This window comes from Cervus elaphus, chromosome 19 (genome assembly GCF_910594005.1).
Source record: "Cervus elaphus chromosome 19, mCerEla1.1, whole genome shotgun sequence".
Lineage (NCBI taxonomy): Eukaryota > Metazoa > Chordata > Mammalia > Artiodactyla > Cervidae > Cervus > Cervus elaphus.
In genome coordinates this window covers 78,565,897-78,586,466 of record NC_057833.1, presented here as the reverse complement: position 1 = coordinate 78,586,466, position 20,570 = coordinate 78,565,897, and the positions used below count along the sequence as shown (strand labels likewise).

The 20,570-nt window shown below is 40.9% G+C and overlaps 1 protein-coding gene across 1 annotated transcript in view; it reads right to left on the bottom strand.

Moving 5' to 3' along the window:
* ATP2C1 (ATPase secretory pathway Ca2+ transporting 1) overlaps positions 1–14,801 on the bottom strand; it is a 150,624-nt gene extending 135,823 nt beyond the window's left edge. Inside the window, exon 1 of the mRNA XM_043874519.1 lies at positions 14,408–14,801. Coding sequence (XP_043730454.1) covers positions 14,408–14,515 — 108 coding nt within the window. The 5' untranslated portion in view covers positions 14,516–14,801. The remainder of the gene's footprint in view (positions 1–14,407) is intronic.
* Between the last annotated feature and the right edge of the window lie 5,769 nt (positions 14,802–20,570).

The following is a 20,570-nucleotide window of genomic DNA, read 5'->3' as shown; positions in this document are numbered from 1 at the left end:
TAGAGGAAAACAACAGAATGAGAAAGAGTAGAGATCTCTTCAAGAAAATTAAAGACCAAGAGAACATTTCATGCAAATATGGGAACAATAAAGGACAGAAATGGTATGTACCTAACAGAAGCAAAACATACTAAGAAGAAGTGGCAAGAATGCACAGAAGAACTATATAAAAAAGTTCTTCATGACCCAGATAACCACGAGGGTGAGATCCCTCACCTAGAGCCAGACATCCTGGAATGCAAAGTCAAGTGGGCCTTAGGAAGCATCACTATGAACAAAGTTAGTAGAGGTGATGGAATTCCAGTTGAACTACTTCAAATCTTAAAAGATGATACTGTGAAAGTGTTGCACTCAATATGCCAGCAAATTTGGAAAACTCAGCAGTGGCCACAGCACTGGAAAAGATCAGTTTTCATTCCAATCCCAAGGAAAGGCAATGCCAAAGAATGTTCAAACTACCACACAATTGCACTCATTTCATGCGCTAGCAAAGTAATGCTCAACATTCTACAAGTCAGGCTTCAACAATACGTGAACTGTGAACTTCCAGATGTTCAAGCTGGATTTAGAAAAGGCAGAGGAACCAGAGATCAAATTGCCAACATCCACTGGGTCATCACAAAAAAAAGAGAGTTCCAGAAAAATATCTACTTCTGCTTTATTGACTGTGCCAAAGCCTTTGACTGTGTGGATCACAACAAAGTGTGAAGAATTCTCAAAGAGATGGGAATACCAGACCATTTGAGCTGCCTCCTGAGAAATCTGTATGCAGGTCAGGAAGCAACAGTTAGAACTGGACATGAAACAACAGACTGGTTCCAAATAGGAAAAGGAGTATGTCAAGGCTGTATATTGTCACCCTGCTTATTTAAATTATGTACAGAGTACATCATGAGAAATGCTGGGCTGGATGAAGCACAAGCTGGAATCAAGATTCCCTGGAGAAATATCAATAACCTCAGATATTCAGATGACACCACCCTTATGGCAGAAAACGAAGAAGAACTAAAGAGCCTCTTGATGAAAGTGAAAGAGGAGAGTGAAAAAGTTGGCCTAAAACTCAACATTCAGAAAACTAAAATCATGGCATCTGGCCCCATCACTTCATGGCCAACAGATGGGGAATCAATGGAAATGATGAGAGACTTTATTTTGGGGGGGTTCCAAAATCACTGCAGATGATGACTTCAGCCATAAAATTTAAAGGATCTTGCTCCTTGGAAGAAAAGCTATGACCAACCTAGACAGCATATTAAAAAGCAGAGACATTACTTTGCCAACAAAGGTCCATCTAGTCAAAGCTATGGTTTTTCCATTAGTCATGTATGGATATGAGAGTTGGACTATAAAGAAAGCTGAGCACCAAAGAATTGATGCTTTTGAACTGTAGTGATGGAGAAGACTCTTGAGAGTCCCTGGACTACAAGGAGATCCAACCAGTCAATCCTAAAGTTAATCAGTCCTGAATATTCATTGGAAGAACTGATGCTGAAGCTGAAACTCCAACACTTTGGCCATCTGATGCTAAGAACTGACTCGTTTGAAAAGACCCTGATGCTGGGAAAGATTGAAGGCATGAGAAGAAGGGGAGGGCAGAGGATGAGATGGTTGGATGGCATCACCGACTCTATGGACCTGGGTTTGATTAGACTCTGGGAGTTGGTGGTGGACAGGGAAGCCTGGTGTGCTACTGTCCATGGGGTTGCAAAGAGTTGGATACAACTGAGCAACTGAACTGAACTGAACTAATTTACATGATTAAACTGCTCATTTGAATCCTGGAAAAGTGCTGCTAAGGTAAAGATGCCAACATTGCACATTTGATTAGAGAATTTACATTACTTTTAAGAAAATGAGAATCAATTTTCACTGAACAGCCACCAAAACTACACATCTGTTTAGTGTTTTTCAGTCGGCATAACACTTCCATGTACGTAATTAAATTTAATCCTCACAACCCTATGATGTTAGCTGACTAGCTCTATTGTTTTTTATAGCTGACAAGGCTGAGACTCATAGGTGAAGCTCCTTATATAAAGAATTTCTCACTATTTAATGTCAAAGCCAGGAGCCAAATATCCATCTTGGCTTCAATTTCCTTAAAAATTCCACAGTGACCATTAGAAATACAGAAGAAGGTATCCTCTTTACTGAATTATCTTTTATAGTTTATCATTTTGTTTCATTCAATTATTGGCATCTTTCAAGCCCATTATTCCTGAGTCTAGAATATCTGCACCAGGCACTTCCATGGTGGCTCAGAAGGTAAAGAATCTGCCTGAAATGCAGGAGACTCAGATTCGATCCCTAGGTTGGGAAGATCCCCTGCAGAAGGGCATGGCAACCCACTCCAGTATTCTTGTCTGGAGAATCCCCATGAACAGAGGAGCCTGGCAGAGTACAGTCCATGGGGTTGCAAAGAGTCGGACATGACTGGGTGGCTAACACTTTCACTTTCATAGCTCATTTGGTGACATTCAAAAATGCATTAATTAATAGGGACTTGATTCTAGAACATTCTTGGTCATTGTCTACATTTATTCATTTGTTCTTATTTAACCTACAACATCATCAGTGGGAAAATCATGCTCCAAGCAGAAGATGTTTTAGAATTCCTTGGATTTATTTTCTCAGAGTTGAAAATTACTGTTAAAATGAGAATGTTATCTTATAAGTAAATAATCACAGATAGGCATTTTAGAGAGGTTATTCAATAAGTAATTGAGACATGTTCATTAACATGCTTTATTGGAAAATCAACAGAATACATTTTAAGCGTGTGTTCTAAGGATCTAAACAAGAGACACTAAATAGTATTCAGTTCAGTTCAGTCGCTCAGTCATGTCTGACTCTTTGCGACCCCATGAATCGCAGTACACCAGGCCTTCCTGTCCATCACCAACTCCAGGAGTTTACTCAATCTCATGTCCATCGAGTCGGTGATGCCATCCAGCCATCTCATCCCCTGTCGTCCCCTTTTCCTCCTGCCCTCAATCCCTCCCAGCATCAGGGTATTTTCCAATGAGTCAACTCTTCTCATGAGGTGGCCAAAGTACTGGAGTTTCAGCTTCAGCATCAGTCCTTCCAATGAACACCCAGGACTGATCTCCTTTAGGATGGACTGGTTGGATCTCCTTGCCGTCCAAGGGACTCTCAAGAGTCTTTGCCAACACTACAGTTCAAAATAGTATAGGGAATACTAATTTCATCTTTCCAACTTGTAAAATGTTCCTTTGTTCTTAGTGTTTATAATTATATTTACATATTTACCAGAGTAGGGGCAAGGAAAAAACTGAGAGATGTATTTTTAAATGCTAAGACCTCATAATGACTTTAGATAGCATGGAGGACACAACAACTATTATACCTTTTCTATATTCTGCAATTTAAACTAACAATTAAAGTTGTCAGTTGCTGTATCAGTTCAGTCAGTAAACAGCTACAAAAGAACTATAGATAAAATGTGTTTTCAGTTATATTCTTATAAGAATGAGACGAAGACACTGTTTAATGATTTCTTGCATTAAAGTAGTGTATCATACTAGTAGGGTTGGGACAACTGTAGCTGGGAATGTTCAACAGGAACCTGTGAAGCTATAAGTCACCATCACCATCCCCCTGGCTTTAGCAGTGACTCTCCATCTTCTAAAGGGCACATGTGCTGTTCTTGAAAAAGTGGAGCAAGCCTTGTCAACCTTGATTTTGGAAATACATATCATCAAATGATCTGTATCAGTAGTTCTCAAACTATGGTCTTTGTCATCTTAGAACTTTTCAGAAATGCAAATTTTGGGCTCTACCTCAGACCCACTGAATTAGCAACTATGCGGGTAGGGCCCTGCAGTCTATAGTATAGTACTTCAGGTTTAAGCACTGATATACAAGAAATATAAAACTTTTGTGTAAAACGTCCTCAATTCCAAAGAACAGCTGAGAATGTATATCCAAATTTTAAACCTCCTCCAGCATTCCTTTATTTTTTTTTGGCCATGTGGCATGCAGGACCTTAGTACCCCGACTAGGGATCAAGACGGAGCCCCCTGCAGTAGAAGCTCAAAATCTTAGCCACTAGACCACCAGGGAAATATGCAAACCTCCTCCAGCATTCTTAAATCATATACAGCCTTGAACTTTGAGTAGTTATCTGTTGGCTTAAGACCAGTTATTTTAAAAGACTAAGGGGCACTAAGATCATGAAGAGATTATTCTCCCCTCTTCAGTAACACTGAGCATCACATCTGTATAGTGATGGAACTTTCACACCGAAGAAAACAAAAGTGCAGTGCAATGGGGTGGAGTTACGGTTGGGTTCTCAGCTATGAAGTCAGCCTTTGTTCTCCTATTTCAGGTTTGAAGACCTCCGGAACAATGCTTCTTTGACCAGGTATATCAGGCTTTAGCACCACCAGTTAAATGAAAGAAGCGGGGGAAGCTTCATATATAAAAAATGCCATTACTCTTGAAATGGTGTGTTCGTCAGAGAAATAGTTTCATCCCTCAAAAACAAAACAACAGCTACAAAAAACTATGTAGCACTTCAGAGGTTATAAAAAAAAAAATTTAAGTACATTATACAGAAATTATATGGTGGGTACAGAACAAAAGTGTAATTTTTCAGCTTTGGTGAAATAGGATTTTACACTCATGAAACACTTGAAACAATTTGATTATAAACTATGTACTTGTTATATAAGACCGAAATACTTCAGTAATATGATCTATTAATAATATTGTTCACAATGGATTACCAAAATCATCCTGATAAAATCAAATATTATATTAGCAGTAAAAAAAAAATAATAGACTTATTTTAAGGTGTACTTATAGGCCATACTCTAGTATAGTGGTAAATATTATAATAAGCCTAATGGTACAGGACACAATTATAAGAACAGTTACTCATTTAAAACAAAGGAAAAAGAGTAGGATGAGTCAAGAGTTTCCACTGAAAGGAAAACATATCCAAGAAAGCTAGGTGTTCAAACACATTACCAGTGAGAACAATTCAATAAAGAGACCCAACATAAAGGTGATTTTATCCAGACATAAATTAGAGTAACTATGTTATAATTGCATATAACAGTGAGTTTACAAAAGCTTGATTACATCTCAATGAAATCTTAAAGGCTTTCTTTTTACTATAATTTTTCTACTGAGTCATCTTTAACAACAATAACATGTTCTTTCTCTATGTGTATTAACTGGCCTGCTTGGAAGGATAGCAAATGGTATATTTAATATTAATTAGACCAATTTGGGAGTTTTGAGATCTATTGCATTTGCAAATAACCCCATTACAAATAATGTCTTTTGCGAATATAAATTGGGGTGGGGGTGAGGAAATCTTTGAGTTTGAGCAGTACCAGAACATCTTCATCTCCAAGGTACTATTTACTACAGTACCAATACACTGAAAGAATATCCTTTGCCTCATTCAATGGTTTTGGGAGCTCAGGCTGTTCAGAACAGGACCTCACTCATTACTTTGGTAGCCACCCTATGGTATGTACTCTTGCATATTGTAGCAAAACACTTTTTTGTCTTTTGCCTGTTTGTTATACCATCCTTCCAGAGCTGGATTTTCTTGGAAACCAAGGAAAAAATTAAGTTTGAGGACCCCTCACTTGCAGATGCACCTTTTAAGGTCCTAAAAGAGATGCTAGGTCTCATGGTTTGGTAAAATTTACAAAAGATAATTTAACTGCAAATGACTTTGCTGCTGCTGCTAAGTCGTTTCAGTTGTGTCCGACTCTGTGCGACCCCATAGATGGCAACCCACCAGGCTCCCGCATCCCTGGGATTCTCCAGGCAAGAACACTGGAGTGGGTTGCCATTTCCTTCTCCAAAGCATGAAAGTGAAAAGTCAAAGTGAAGACGTTCAGTTGTGTCCGACTCTTAGCAACCCCATGGACTGCAGCCAACCAGGCTCCTCCGTCCATGGGATTTTCCAGGCAAGAGTACTGGAGCGGGGTGCCATTGCCTTCTCCCCAAATGACTTTAGACCACTCTTTTTGCTGACTTTTCTCCCTTCACATGTCTCCTATCATAGCACTGGAGCAGCCAAGGGCAAAATTCTGAACCTGGTTTAAAGGAAGTTGAGATGAGGAGACATTTAGATAGCATATAAATGTGGTTTGTAGTCATGTCTGTGTATGGTTGTCATTGCTAGCTGTCCTGGTGGGACGTCTAGGAATATTCCCACTACCTATAATCCTAAATCACAAGACCTGAAATCTTTACGTAAGTGTGTCCAGTGGCACCCAGCACCCGAAGTGTGTGGGTGGTAGAAGAGAAACAGAGCCAGAAACTAGTCACTAGGACTTTTCTAGATTCTAATAAAAACCAAATATAAATTAGCCACGCTAGGAGTATCTGAATTCTCTTTTGATGATCTCTTTAGAAAATACTAGAAAATCATTTTCACATGAAGTGCTGATCAAAGACTCTGTAATCCAAAAATGTAGGAACAAAACACCTTAGAATCCATGAATTAGCAAAAATGCATATTTTTTTTAGGTTTTGTGATGTTTCTTGTATTTGTCACCCAGATCTGTAATTCACTGAGGTTTCTTGTTCCATTCTAAGTCTTCACTTTGTATCCAATTTAATACTATAATTTTGTATTCTTTTTCTTAAAAAAAGTCTTCCCAAATTGACTAACCTTCAAACCTTTCAAAAACATAGATCTCTACCTAAAGGGATTTAATGTGTCTTTCCTACACAGTAGTTTATAATAGTTGTATTTTTAACTCCTTTATTCTCAATTAATGAGAGAAAACACCAGGGGGAAAAGGACGAAAAGAAAGGAAGAGACAAGGGAAAGAAGGGAAGAAAGGGCCCTTACTGATGGAGGTATCTCAGTATGAGGCAGAGAACCAGACTGTGGAGTCAAACAGGCAAACCTGAGCTGAAATCTTATTGCCATCATGTGTAAGCTATGTGGCAAGCTATATGCTAACCCTAACCTCACCTCTTGAAACCTCAGTTTTCTCACTCATAAAGTGGGGATAATACCACCAATTTTATAAGGTTATCATGAAGATTAAATGACAACACATATAAAGGATATTGCTAAGTGCCTGGCACATAAGACATTTAGTAAAAATTTTAAATTTCCTATTATTTTATGTTTTTTTAACTTTTTGGCTGTACCACAGGGAAATCTTAGTTCCTTGACCAGGCATGGAACCTGGACCCCCTGCAGTAGAAACCTGGAATCTTAGCCACTGGACCACCAGGAACATCCCTAAATTCCTTATTCCTGAATGAAAAATCCAAGTTATATTTCTCGAGATAATCTTACTAATATGCTACCTTCAGGATGCACAGGAAAGAGATAATTTCAACATTTTTCCTGCTCTCTTCACAGCACACTATGAGCAGTACAACATATGTGGGAAGCTCATTTCTTTTTCTACTAAGGCATGAAACTATTTGTACAAGGTGAGGAAATATGTCATCTTCCATTCTGAACAAAAGTTAGCAAATAAAATGTTACAGACTGTCTGAGAAGTGGGATAGGATAGCAAATTTAGGAATCTGCATAAAAAAGCTACATTGTAGTTTTTAAAAAAAGGGTTTCATATTTGAGTTAATGTGATTTTTTTCAAAGGCAAAGGATTTTGTGTTTATCCATTTCATCCTGTGGTTCAAAGACATCTGAGCACAGTAGATTAGGAAAGTTTAGAAGCAGATAACAAGATTAGAAGTAGCTCAGAAGTTAACTCAGGGTCCAGGTGTCTCCCAGGCGTGTCTAAAACTTCACAGCTATGACAATATGGACAAGAAGAGGGGATCACCTTCCAAAGAGACCATAATAAGCAACTGATTGTCAGCACTAAATGCAGAAAAAAAGGAAGGTAAAAGAGGCTTGATATCAAGAGGGGAAAGTGGTTAAAATGTCACACAATAACCTAAAATTTGTCCATGTACCCATTCATCAACAACTGCAGAACTCTACTTAGTTATTTATATTTATACTGAAGAGGTTACAAAACCTGTAAAACTATGGGTGCAGGTAGTTCAGTGGTGGATCAGGCTCAGAAAAGCTAGTCACTGGTGCATAAGCTTTTCACCTGAGGTGTTTTCTGGATGTAGCTATATATTCTTCCTTAATGGAGGATTACACGCTGAGTCTCCAAAGATGTTGGATTCTGTTTTCTTCAGCTTTTGATTATAGAGTGACATGCTCAGACTGTGCAGTATTCACCACTGAGTTAAACAAATGAACTCTAGCTTGTGCACCTGCGTCTTCTTTGTTCCTTGCTGCTGTTCAGTCGCTCAGTTGTGTCCAACCCTTTGCAGCCCCATGGACTGCAGCACGCCAGGCTTCCCTGTCCTCCACTATCTCCTGGATTCTGCCCAAACTCATGTCCATTGAGTCAGTGATGCCATCCAACCATCTCATCCTCTGTCGCCCTCTTCTCCTCCTGCCTTCTGTCTTTCCCAACATCAGGATCTTTTCCAATGAGCTGGCTCTCCATATCAGGTGGCCAAAGTATTGGAGCTTCAGCTTCAGCATTAGTCCTTCCAATGAATATTCAGAGTTGTTTTCCTTTAGGATTGACTGGTTTGAGCTCCTTGCTGTCCAAAGGACTCTCAAGAGTCTTCTCCAGTAACACAGTTGGAAAGCATCAATTCTTCAGTACTCAGCCTTCTTTATGGACCGACTCTCACATCCATACACAAGTACTGGAAAAACCATAGCTTGGACAATTTGGACCTTTGTTGGCAAAGGTCCCTGCTTTTTAATATGCTATCTAGGTTTGTTATAGATTTTCTTCCAAGGAACAAGGGTTTTTTAACTTCATGGCTGCAGTCACCATCTGCAGTGGTTTTGGAGTCCAAGAGAATAAAGTCTGCCACTGTTTCCATTTTTCCCATCTATTTGCCATGAAGTGATGGGACCAGATGCCATGATCTAGGTTTTTTAAATGTTGAATTTTAGGCCAGCTTTTTCACTCTCCTCTTTTCACCTTCATCAAAAGGTTCTTTAGTTCCTCTTTGCTTTCTGCCATTAGGGTAGTATCATCTGCATATCTGAGGTTATTGATATTTCTCCCGGCAATACTGGATTCCAGCATTTTGCATAAGTCACCTTTGTTCCTAAGGGGTCTGAATCATCTTTCTATTCACTGCATCAGAATATTGGGACTGAAATGGGCCTCATGTATCATTCAATCTTCTCTTTCATGATGCAGAAACCATCACTACACCATCTCTCAAAGAGAGTCACATACCCTGCCCTCCACAAAAGGTGGCCCATTGTTTTGCCTCACTTTTTAGAAAGTTCATCCTTATTATTGTATCCCAACTCTCCCTACAGTTCTGCTCATTAGTTATGGTTATTTTCTCTGGGACCTCCCAAATACCACCTCCACTTTTCTCCACAAATTGGCTATATGTGTCTTGTGAAACACACAAGGAACAAGTACATACACATAACAATCACCCCTTAAATTTCTTCCTCATGGAGCCTAACATTCAGGATTCCTTCAAAACACCACAGAATAGCGTTCATTATCTGCCTAGACCCCTCCCCACTGCCACCCTCACCACCCAGCCCCTGAGAACCAATTCCACAAATGAGTTCTTAGTGCCTTCCATGCAACAGGCACTTTATTTGCCCTCCAGGACATACTGGGAAGCAAGTGGCCCCCAAAATAGGTGCTCAGTTGCTACTGGGATGAGCACAGCAACAGAGAGTTATAAGGTGCCTCCCAAGTGATACATGCTGAGGAGAGGGGACAAGGTAAGATAGTCAGAAAAGGCTGCCCTCGGGGACCTCATATTGAATTAACACCTGAAGGAAGAGTAGGTATTAGCTATGGGAGGATCGTGAGTGACAGTTGGGACAAAGGCCTAACCAGGACGCGACAGGGATGCAGAGAGAAGAGAAGGAGACAGGAGTTGGGGTGCAGAGAACAAAGGAAGGCATATAGCAGGAGAGCGCATGCGGGCTGGCAGCGTGCTGAGGCTGGGAGTTTCAAGGTCAGTTTGTCCCTGGAAGACCCCCTAACTGCAGTGAGAACACATTAGACAGGAAAGCAGTGGCTGGAGGGAGACCAATGAGATGGCTGTCGCAATATTTCAGACAAGGGAGCTGGCCTCCTGGGCTAGGGTGGCAAGAGGGAGAAGTAGATTGAATAATTGGGGGCATACGTGGGGATAAAACTGAAAGGATTTGCTGATAAATTAGATATTGACTGAGGGAGCAGGAAGTGCTGGAGATGACTCCTGGGTCTCTGCCTGAGCAGCAGGATGGATGGTGGTACATTCTCTCAGAGAAGACAGGTTTGGGAGAGAGACAGAGTATGAGAGTGTGTGTCATGACTGGAAGAACATTCATCTTCATACAAGCCATCAACTCCAGTCTTTGGGTGTTTACAGGCTATGAAGTGCTGCAGACACACTTGTTTGTGTCCCCCAAGTCTGTATGCTGAAATCCTAACCCCAGTGTGATAGCATTAGGAGAGGGGCCTTTGGTAGGTGACAGGTCATGAGAAAAGAGCCCACGTGAATGGTGTTAGTGACCTTATAAAAGAGAAGCTGGAAAGCTCCCTCCTCTCTTTCTGCTATGTGAGGACACAGCCTAGAAGTCAGCATCTGAACGCGGGAAGCGGGTCTCACCAGATACCAGATTGGCTGGCACCTGGATCTTGTACTTTCAGCCTCCAGAACTGTGAGAAATAAACTTCTGCTGTTTATAAGTGTATGATATTTTGTTACAGCAGCCCAAACAGACTGAGGCATGAAGAAAACCATTGGAGACTTTTTATTTGGTGAATAAACAGCTCTCTTTTTACATTTCTCCCTTCAGATAGAGACTGTTGAATTTGCCATGATAAACTAGTTCGACTTTTAATGTCATATTTAATAGTCCCAAATATTAAGGTTCAACTTCATATTATCACAGCAATTTAACTGTCAATGTTGCTTAATGTAGCTATCAGTGTTGCTTTGTATACAATCATGCAAATCCCTCTGCAGAAATGGGGTAGAGTCTCTGCCCTCTACCTTAAATTCTACAAGGATCATCTTTTCTTCCTGCTTCTAAAGCATTAAAGTTTTTTCTCTACCCAAGCATAAGGACAAGGGGCAAATGGCTTTAGTTTTCCCCTGAGATGTCATTTGAAGTACCAATAGCATCTCATGAATTTTTTTAGAGGCTTTTAAAAAATGGATAACTTTGGTATAATATCAAAATACACCAATACACTTACTTAAGGAGCTAAAAATTCTTAATATTTCTTAAACCAGGCTGTAGTAAAGTTTCTATCATTTTACCCAGAGAGGAAAGTCGGCATCAGCAACACAACACCCTATGTATGCAGTGTTCCAAATCTCAACATAGCTTTCTGGGGGCATCTGAGGGCATGCCTTAATTTTTATACTGTCATTCAGAGCAGACATAAGAGCCAAAATGAAGAACTAAGTTTCTAAGGTTCAAATTAAGTCCAAATATTTATTTAATAAACCACTATTGAGGTTGATATTTACTAAGAAACAAAGCAAGAAATAAGACTTCAGGGATCCTGTTTAACTGGAAAACTTTCCCTAAGCCACTGAAGAGAAACTTTAGAACAGCCTTCAAAGCAAAATCCGGTTCTAATCTGTAACCACAGTATAGATACAGTGCATAACCCCTGACCCCCAAAGACCATCCTTCTCATTTTAAACAAACTACTCAGGGCAGGTCTTGAGCCACAAAATACTTGCTATGATAGCAATGTATGGTTTTTGCCTCATATTATAAACACTTATAGAAAGAGAACAGCTCTTCCTACTAATTAAGACTGTAAACATCACAGAGGGGGTATACTACACCTGATCCTCATCACCTATAAAAATGCTCCACACACAATATATATGAAAAACTTGCCTAGTCATCAAAAGAATTCCACAAAACAAGATGACAAAGCAGAGCTTCTGTTAGCGCGACGGTCAGTCCTTGCTAGGTCAACATTTGTGTTCGTATTTATGTATGAGGACATCATTGGTAACATGGTTGCTTTTTCAGATAACAAGAATATGGAGAGATAGCAAAAAAAATTATGTGTGTTAATTTTGTTGGAAGATGATATTACACTAGTTCAAGGGTCTAATTCCAAAAAGCATATTTATTTATAGTTATTGTACGTGTCCTCTGGCCCCCAAGATCACTCTCCTTCTCCTAAGCAAATTTACCATTAAATAGGCAAGACATGTCAGGTTAGCTCTTAGATCTTATTTCTTGTTCAGAAAGAAGTCTTTCTGTTCAAGAGACAGGCAGGCACCAGGTCATCCCCCAAGTTCTTATCTATTAGTCATCCTCTATTTTCTGATCCCTCATCTGTAGGATACATGGAAGAAGAGATTCAAGTTGATGAAGCCACCTCAGGCCAGTGTAAGCTGTGTTGCTGTCGCTAGATCGTGAAGAGATCAAGCATGGGAAAATGGATCCAGTTCAAAGCCAAGCAGACCCGAGTTCCAATTTGCCTTCAGCACTTGCTGGCTGGTGGCCTTTGGGCAAGGCCTCTTACAGTCTGAAAGTCCCTCACCTTTGTATTGAGGATTCATTCTATGGGAATATAAGGATTAGAGATAGCTAATGCAGGTTCTAAAACTATACATATTACCAACCTCCTTTCTAACTTTCCAATGAGCTTTCCAAAGTTAGCCATGACTGACTTTGACCTCATTTCTCTAATTCTGTGAGCCTTTTGCTGCAGAGCTGTTAATTGGTCTCAGAAAGGAACTGAATATGTTATTTTTCTTACTGTCTCCATTAGTTTACATAATGAGTTAAATCAGCGCACTGCTCATCGCTATTCCAGGTCATCCCAAATGGTGGTCATCTGGGGAGGGGACCGTCCACTCAGCCCAAGACAGAGGATCCTATTAAATTCTAATAGTCCTTTAAATGCATTTTGTAACATTTAAAAAATAAACTTAAAAAAATTAAATGTATAAGCAATATAGCCACATCTCTGAAAACTGACAAATACTGAGAAAAGGGAGGGGCAATTACCTAATCCACATTTCACAGTTCCAGCCCCATCCTTTTAGCCTCCTCTCCCTCCCCTCCCCCCTTCATGAGGCCTGAAGAAGGCTGTGGGTGTGGACTTAGCCAATGTGGCCAACCCAGAAACAGCACTTGTGTCTCTGGCTTTCCACTTAAAAAGCAAGCATATACTGAGACTTGGAAACCAAGAGATCTCCTTGTAATGCCAACAACTTGCCTAAATAAAAGATAATCTAGACCAGCCTAACCCCTTTAGTTAGCACAGTCTGAATTTCCAGCATTTGTAAAATCATCAAAGGAACCGCATAAGAGCAGTTTCCCCTCAAAGAGTAATAATAATTCTTATTTTTCTGAATTATGCATTGACTTTTGGGGAAACCTGTCATTAGAGGATTTTCTGTCTGCTGACCTTTGCTTTCTCTTCTTGGAAGTGTTTTATTAAGTAGGGCATCTTGTTCAAATACAGGACACTGCTCCTGTTTCCCATGAGGTTTTGCAGTTCTAGTTACTAGCATGATACACACACAATTTATGACTTTTTGGGTCTTCGATGTGGCTACACATTTGTCCTTTACCACTACCATATTTTTTCCTAAACTAGATTCAAGTGGATCAAACACAGCTATTTCTTCTTACAGTTTGGTATGATTCAGAAAAGTAGTTTTAGGAAATGCCTTTTCATAGATTATAAGGGATAGAATGATATAAATCTCAAAACAGTAAAATGAATGCATGGTTTTTAAAAAGTAATGATCAAACATTTTAGCAGGTTTTTTTTGTTTGTTTTTTTATATTTAAACTCCCACTTGCTAGAATCTACTGCTGGAAGTACTTTCAATTGGCTAAAAAGACTAAAATCAGCAGTGCTCTGTCCCCTAACTTCCACCAAAAAAAGTGACTAATTACTCTGAAAGATCCTTACAATTAGTGATCTGTCTAAGGTTATCATATTTACAGTCTACAAAATGTTTCTTTGTTTGGCAAATCCTGGTGATATTAATCTAGACATAAATATGTACAAAAAGCCAAGTATATTTCTGGGGCCTGATATTATTGTCTGTCAAGATATTAACAGTTTTAAAATTTGTATTTGAGGCCCTAGAAAATTATCAAGGAATCCACACAATTTTAACTCAGTAGTTTAGCCTAGCTAGTCTGAAAAAAGGAAAGCACAAGGTTTTATTACAGAACTGAAGCTTAATCTCGGGATCCAAATGTTCCAAGATCAAATAAATCCCCCACATGCCTGTTTGCTCCTCTGCCAAGTCTGAACAGCTGAAAGCAAATGCCGACTTGTGCCTACAAACAGGTAAATAAGCAGAAACTAAATCACCAATTGACATAAAAGCAACACACAGAAGCAAACCCCCATTAACCTTAAAGGTAAAATTTAAAAAATGGTACCTGTTCTTCCTCTTTTTGGTTTCTCAGCATCGATAAATATTTTCTAATTGCATGGAGAGGATATTTTTTGAAATAAGAGAATCTTGACTGAGGCATCAGATTATCCATGGTGAGGAGAGCACGAAGATCCTTATGTGCCCCTCCCTGTCAGCAACCGCATGAAATCTAGAAGCTGCTGCACAATTCCTCAGATGCCTAGAGATTTGCTTGTAGCTTGACCACTTTCCTGCAAACAAAGCAGGTGTTCTTCTCCTTGCTGCTTCCTCTTTCAGGTAGAATTCATGGTGAAAGCAGGCAGCCGCGTCCCAAGGCCGCCTGAAAGCTTCCAGAAATGCAATACCCAGAGGGCAGCAGGAGCCAGGAGGAATCCAGGGGCTGGTCTGCCGGATGCAAATTGCTTAGTGGTAGTGATGTGACTGTCCTATTTCTAGCAACAGCGTTCTGTTGCAAGCTATGTTAATATTAGGTAGCTGGTGACTTTCCACACCCACAGACTCTCATGAGGTTTAATCTTAATTCTTCTGACAGCTTTTCTAGCTCTTAAAGAGGACATGACATGGTTTTTTCCTGTTTCCTTCCAGAATTCTTATCAGCATGAACACACACACACAACCCTCAGCAGCATCTCAGTTCTAAAGTGTTGAATCATTCAGCCTTGAGAAGCATTGTTTCAGAGGATTTCTAAAAAAAATTTAACAAATTACTTCAGTCTTCCTCCTTATCAAGGAATTCAGTGTCAGAACTTAAAATGGTTGGTTTACACTATCATGCATTATGCAACATGCCCAGTAACCAGATACTTTATGTCAGCTGAACAATAGCTGCAAACAGATTTTGTTTTGAGTTAAAAGGCTTCTCTCCATGAATCCTTATCACATACTCACAGGCTGAATCCTGAAACATTCAATTTCCCCAGACTTTATTCTGAGCTTAAGGAAGAAAGATGTTATACATTTACTTTCTAACTCTTATGAAAAGGATTCATGCTTAAAAAAGAGAACACGGAAAGAGGTCTGTGGTCATAAAGGACATGAAATCATAAAATTTGAAAGTTCATTATTTTCTTAATTCTCTATAGAAGTCACAGGGTTTCTGAACAAAATTCCCTAGTAGGCTTTGCTATTTTATTACCCTTTTTAACTTTGCAGGAGCTGGTTTATTTGCTGGAACATTTGGCCACTTTTCTGAGGGGCTGTCATATATGTCCAGGGTATACATCAGCCAGTGATTTGCTTTCAGGTGAAAGAGAAGAGCTGGTCTTTTCCCCTTCAGAGAGAGCACTGAAAGCCAGATTGCAGAGGTCAAGCAGAGCTTGGGGAACCCATTTTGCAGCCTGCGCCTTTCCCCTGGATAGCCTCCCTGACATCCTGGTTGGGCTACTTGCCTTCAGGGAACATACTCGATCAGCTAATGTGGGCTGTGCTGTGAGCGGCCCAGACCATCTGTCAGGCTGGCATCAGCCCACTTGCAAGGTGATCTTCCAGTCTCACCAGGGCCAGGCTGGCAATTCCAGGAGGTCCCTTGCATAATACCGCTAGGGCTGGCTCCTCAGAGGAGGCCCTGCCCTCCTGACCCCTCTCCAGGAGCACTGCTACATACTGACTGAGGCTCTTGCAGCCCTCTTCCTCCACAGGCTGGGGACAGCCCGCTCTAACAGGAGTCGCAGAGAAGCACCATGCTTTTGAGCCACCAGAATGCTAAGGGCATTTGTGTTGTGCCCTCCCAGCCTGCTCTGGCCCCGGGAAGAGGGGTGGCCCTCAGGGCACCAGGCACAGGCATAGGTCCATTTATACACACGCTCCAGGAAGCCACAAGCTGCCCTTTGGCTTCTCTTTTTGAAACTATCAAAAGCTTCACAGACGCCTCTTATGCAGGCAGGGCCACACCCCCACAGCGCGGCTGGGGATCAAAGCCTCTTCCCAATGGAGCAGCGCAAAGCAGACCTCGTTTCAAATGGTTGTTTCACAGTCATCTTTTCCTGGGTTGAGGAGAGTGATGAAAAGAGATGGGGAGGGAGGAAAAAAACTGCAAACCAAAAACTATCCTGACTAGATTGAGCATGAAAAGAAAAACTGGTGAAGCAAATGCAATTAAAATTTCCTTAGGTGTTTAGTTGGTAATAAATACAAATTATGTCTAATATTTACTAGGCCTTTGGACTAGGTACTGTGCTAGATTCCTTACATGTATCATCTCATATAATCATATAGCCCTCTATGGGGTAAATGAAGCTCAGAGTGGGTAAACAACTTGCTGAGGTCACACAGCTACAAAGAAGAGAAGAGATTCCAATCAAATAGGCTGACCCCAGAATCTCGGTTCCCAGTGAGTACAATGCACAGCCCCTCAGCCCAATACAGAAATGAATTCTGAGGACCCCTCTAAGGATTAACTGAAAAAGGGAAGGTGTGGAGATGCCTTGTAAAAGGAAAACACTAATGTCAATGATGGGAATCTACAGACCAAGATGACAAGGTTTGAGACCAGGTGCATCTTCATGAAGAATCATACACCTTCCTACCCTGGATTCTCTCTAAATAAGAGAGAATTGAATTATTATTTACCTCTTTAAGATTTCTTTGTGAAATGATGCTAGTGATCTTTTTAAAGACTTTGTATCCATGGATACAGGTTTTCTGCTTTGCGAACATTGAAAACTGCTATAATCTCAGTTTCTGTTTAACATAGGTTGCAGTGGTCCATTTCTCTGAATACTTAGCACAAACATGGTATGGGATCTGACACACCCAGTTTCTCAGGCAAATATCATCCCTTTGTGTTCATAGCGGCCACTCCTGGCATCTCAGCCTGAAGGGGTTTCATGTTGATCACCACCATGACTCAGCTGCCTTAGCGAAAGGCAGTCGGCCAGAGTGCTGGTGACTGCAGTGTGTCTGCAAGGACCAGAACTCTGTGTCACTGCTTCAAGTGATAAGAGGTTTATTCCACTCCCTGCAAAGAACACAGTAAAAAGCGGAATGATGACCTGTTATTTGGACTCCCTCCCACCCCTTCTCCTCTATTCAACAGAAAAATAACCAGCAGAAATCACAAATCAGGAAAGGCACTGATGGAGGCTGCTCTCTCACCAGGAAAGGATATTCATGTGTTCTCTTCGATTTGTAAGAATTACCTGCTTTTTCACAAGTAGCTTAAAATATGAGGGATCTCAGTCTCTTCACTTGAAGAGCAATATAAAGAGGCAAAACCAAAGCCAGAAAAAATAGTGACAAGGTGGTGAAGAGAGAAATTTTAGTTTATTCCTTTTCACACATTGGAGAAGGTGAGATAAAAATGTGGGTTTGTGAAGCCACCTAGCACCACGCATTGCAAACAGTAAGTATTTCATTAATGCATACCAATGTAATTTGTTAAAGGGGAAAGGCAAAGAGGAAAGAATGGGGCCCAAGTGTTAAATTTCTGATGAGAAACAGGAAAGGAAAGCAGAAAACATGTCTCCAGGATACCTTTAAGTGGGCGGAGCTTCCCAGTTGCATCAGGACAAAACTAAAACCGCATCAATTTCCTTCTCTTTTTCTTTTTCAACCATCAGAATTGAGAGTTTCATTCTCTGGGAGCTACTCCAGCCCAGATACCAAGTGACGGGCAGGCAGTTTGGATGATGGAGAAGCAGCTAGCCCTAGAAACAGAAACCATTTTTCATAATGAATGCCACTGAGAAATCACTCTTCCAACTAGGTCTGTGGAAACTGGCCCAGCCTCCTGATCCCCCAAAGACAGTTTTAACTGAAATGAGGAGAGAGGAAAGGGAGGCATTTACCATTGGTCATCAGGACAAGTTCACGCAGCACCAAAGTCGGCTTTTCTGTGCAATTAAAGCGTTTGTGCCACTTCCTATGACATTTTCTCGGTGCCCCCACCATGCAGGGGTAATTATATCTGTTTATGGTTCATCTGATGCAAAGAACTGACTCATGTGAACAGATCCTGATGCTGGGAAAGATTGAAGGCGGGAGGAGAACGGGATGAGATGGTTGGATGGCATCACCAACTCAATGGACATGAGCTTGAGTAAACTCTGGGAGTTGGTGATGGACAGGGAGGCCTGAGGCACTGCAGTCCATAGGGTCGCGAAGAGTCGGACAGGACTGAACGACTGAACTGAACTGAATGGTGCATCTGAGGGCTTCCCCAGTGGCTTGGCAGTAAAGAATCTGCCTGCAGTGCAAGAGCTGCAGGACACACAGGTTCGATCTCTGGGTGGGGAAGATCCCCTGGAAGAGGGCATGGCAACCCACTCCAGTATTCTTGCCTGGTGAATCCCATGCACAGAGGAGCCTGAAAGGCTACAGTCCGTAACAACTTAGCACACACGCCTGATGGTGCATTTTTCTTTTCCAGAATACATGTTCAACTCCCACCCAAGTTCCTATTATAACCACAGTTCAACCAATGCAGAAGACCTGGGTTCAGTGCCAGGGTCCAAATGATCCTTTGCAGAAGGGAATGGCTACCCACTCCAGTATTCTTGCCTGGGGAATTCCATGGACAGAGGAGCCTGGTGGGCTACAGTCCACAGGGTTGCAAAGAGTCAGACGTGGCTAAGCAAGTAACACTTTCACATATGTACTTTTTTATAGGCATTAATCTTTTATCAGTATATCCTTTGTCAATTATTGCAAATATGTTCTCCTAGTTTGTGGCTCACCACTTCACTCTTGGCTTAATATTTGTGTTTCAGAGGGAGATGGAGTTTTTTATTTGTTTGTTTTGATGAACAGAAGTTCTTAATTTTGATGTTGTTATGTACCAGTCTTTTCCTTTATGAATTACCTCAGGGTTTGACAAACGAGGGTGCATGGTTCAAAGCAGACTTACTGCCTATTTTTGTAAATAAAGTTTTATCAGAACATAGATATGCCCATTCTTTCATGTGTTGTCTGTGATCACTTTCCTGCTACAGCAGCAGGGCTCAGAACTCCTAAAATATTTACTCTCTGGTCCTTTACCCCAAGGTCATAAAGATCATCTACTTTTTCTATGAGAGTTGTTCCCTAATTTCTACCAAATGGAAATGGAGTGCTTTTTCTTTTTTTAGTATTTATTTAATTTTGGCTGTGCTGGGTCTAAGTTGTAGCATGTGGGGTCTTTGATCTTCATTGCAACATGCGGGATCTTTAGCTGCAGCACGTGGGATCTAGTTCTTTGACCTGGGATTGAACCCAGGTCCCCTGCATTGGGAGTTTGTCGTCTTAGTTACTGGACCACCAGGGAAGTTCCAAGAGCCTCTTCTTTGCAACTTTAATATTTCTCTCTGTTGGTAAACTTTCTCATGGGTTTCATTTTCCAGATTAGAAAAGAGTTGCAAACTAGCCGTCACAGGCTAATTTTGTTTATAAAACAATTTGGTTGGTAACATTTTTAAAAAGTAAATGCAAGCATTTAAAGTCAGATTTGACGTAAATATTTGAGTTTCTGATTTCTTTTGAAAAATTAAAAGTTTGAAGATTCTTGGCCTGCCTTCCTCAGTGGTGACACTCTCTTAGGGTGGAGTAGTAGGTCTGCTGCCTCCTGCAGTTGGGCTGGCTCCATGATGACACTGATGCTGCTGGCCTGGGGACCTCATCTTGGTCAAACCTGGGTCAGCTCCTCTGAGTTTTCTCTTTAACTATGTCCGAAGATTGCATGCTTAGTTTTGGCAAAAATCCTGCTGGGTCAGTTTAGATTAAATCTTTCACCTTCATATCTGATCACCATGGCTTCTCTTCAGGAAGAATCCTGTTGAGTTGGTCTAGTAAGAATCTCCTAGCCTTGATCTTTCCTCTTAGTAATTTTCAACCCACTGACCCCCAACCCTGCTCTTTGGCTGCTGTTGGGCTGCACCCCAAGGGCCTGCAAACCTTCTCATTGCTCAGCCTCCAAACCAAAGAAAGAGCCCAGGGACAGTGACAAAGATATCAATAGTTTATGGGATAGGGGATCTTATGAATCTGAAACAAAAGGTCCTGGGGCAACACCCCATCATGTGTGGCAGATGGGAGGCAAGACATGACAGCAATCTTCACGATTGGGGTAGGAGGCTACCATTCTTAGGAGCAGTTGTTGTGAGGTTGACTCATTAGTTACCAGGGAAATCAACAGCAAGGGCAGGGGACAAGCATATAGGCAGATACCCTATAATTAAGAGGATTTGGATAGTTAT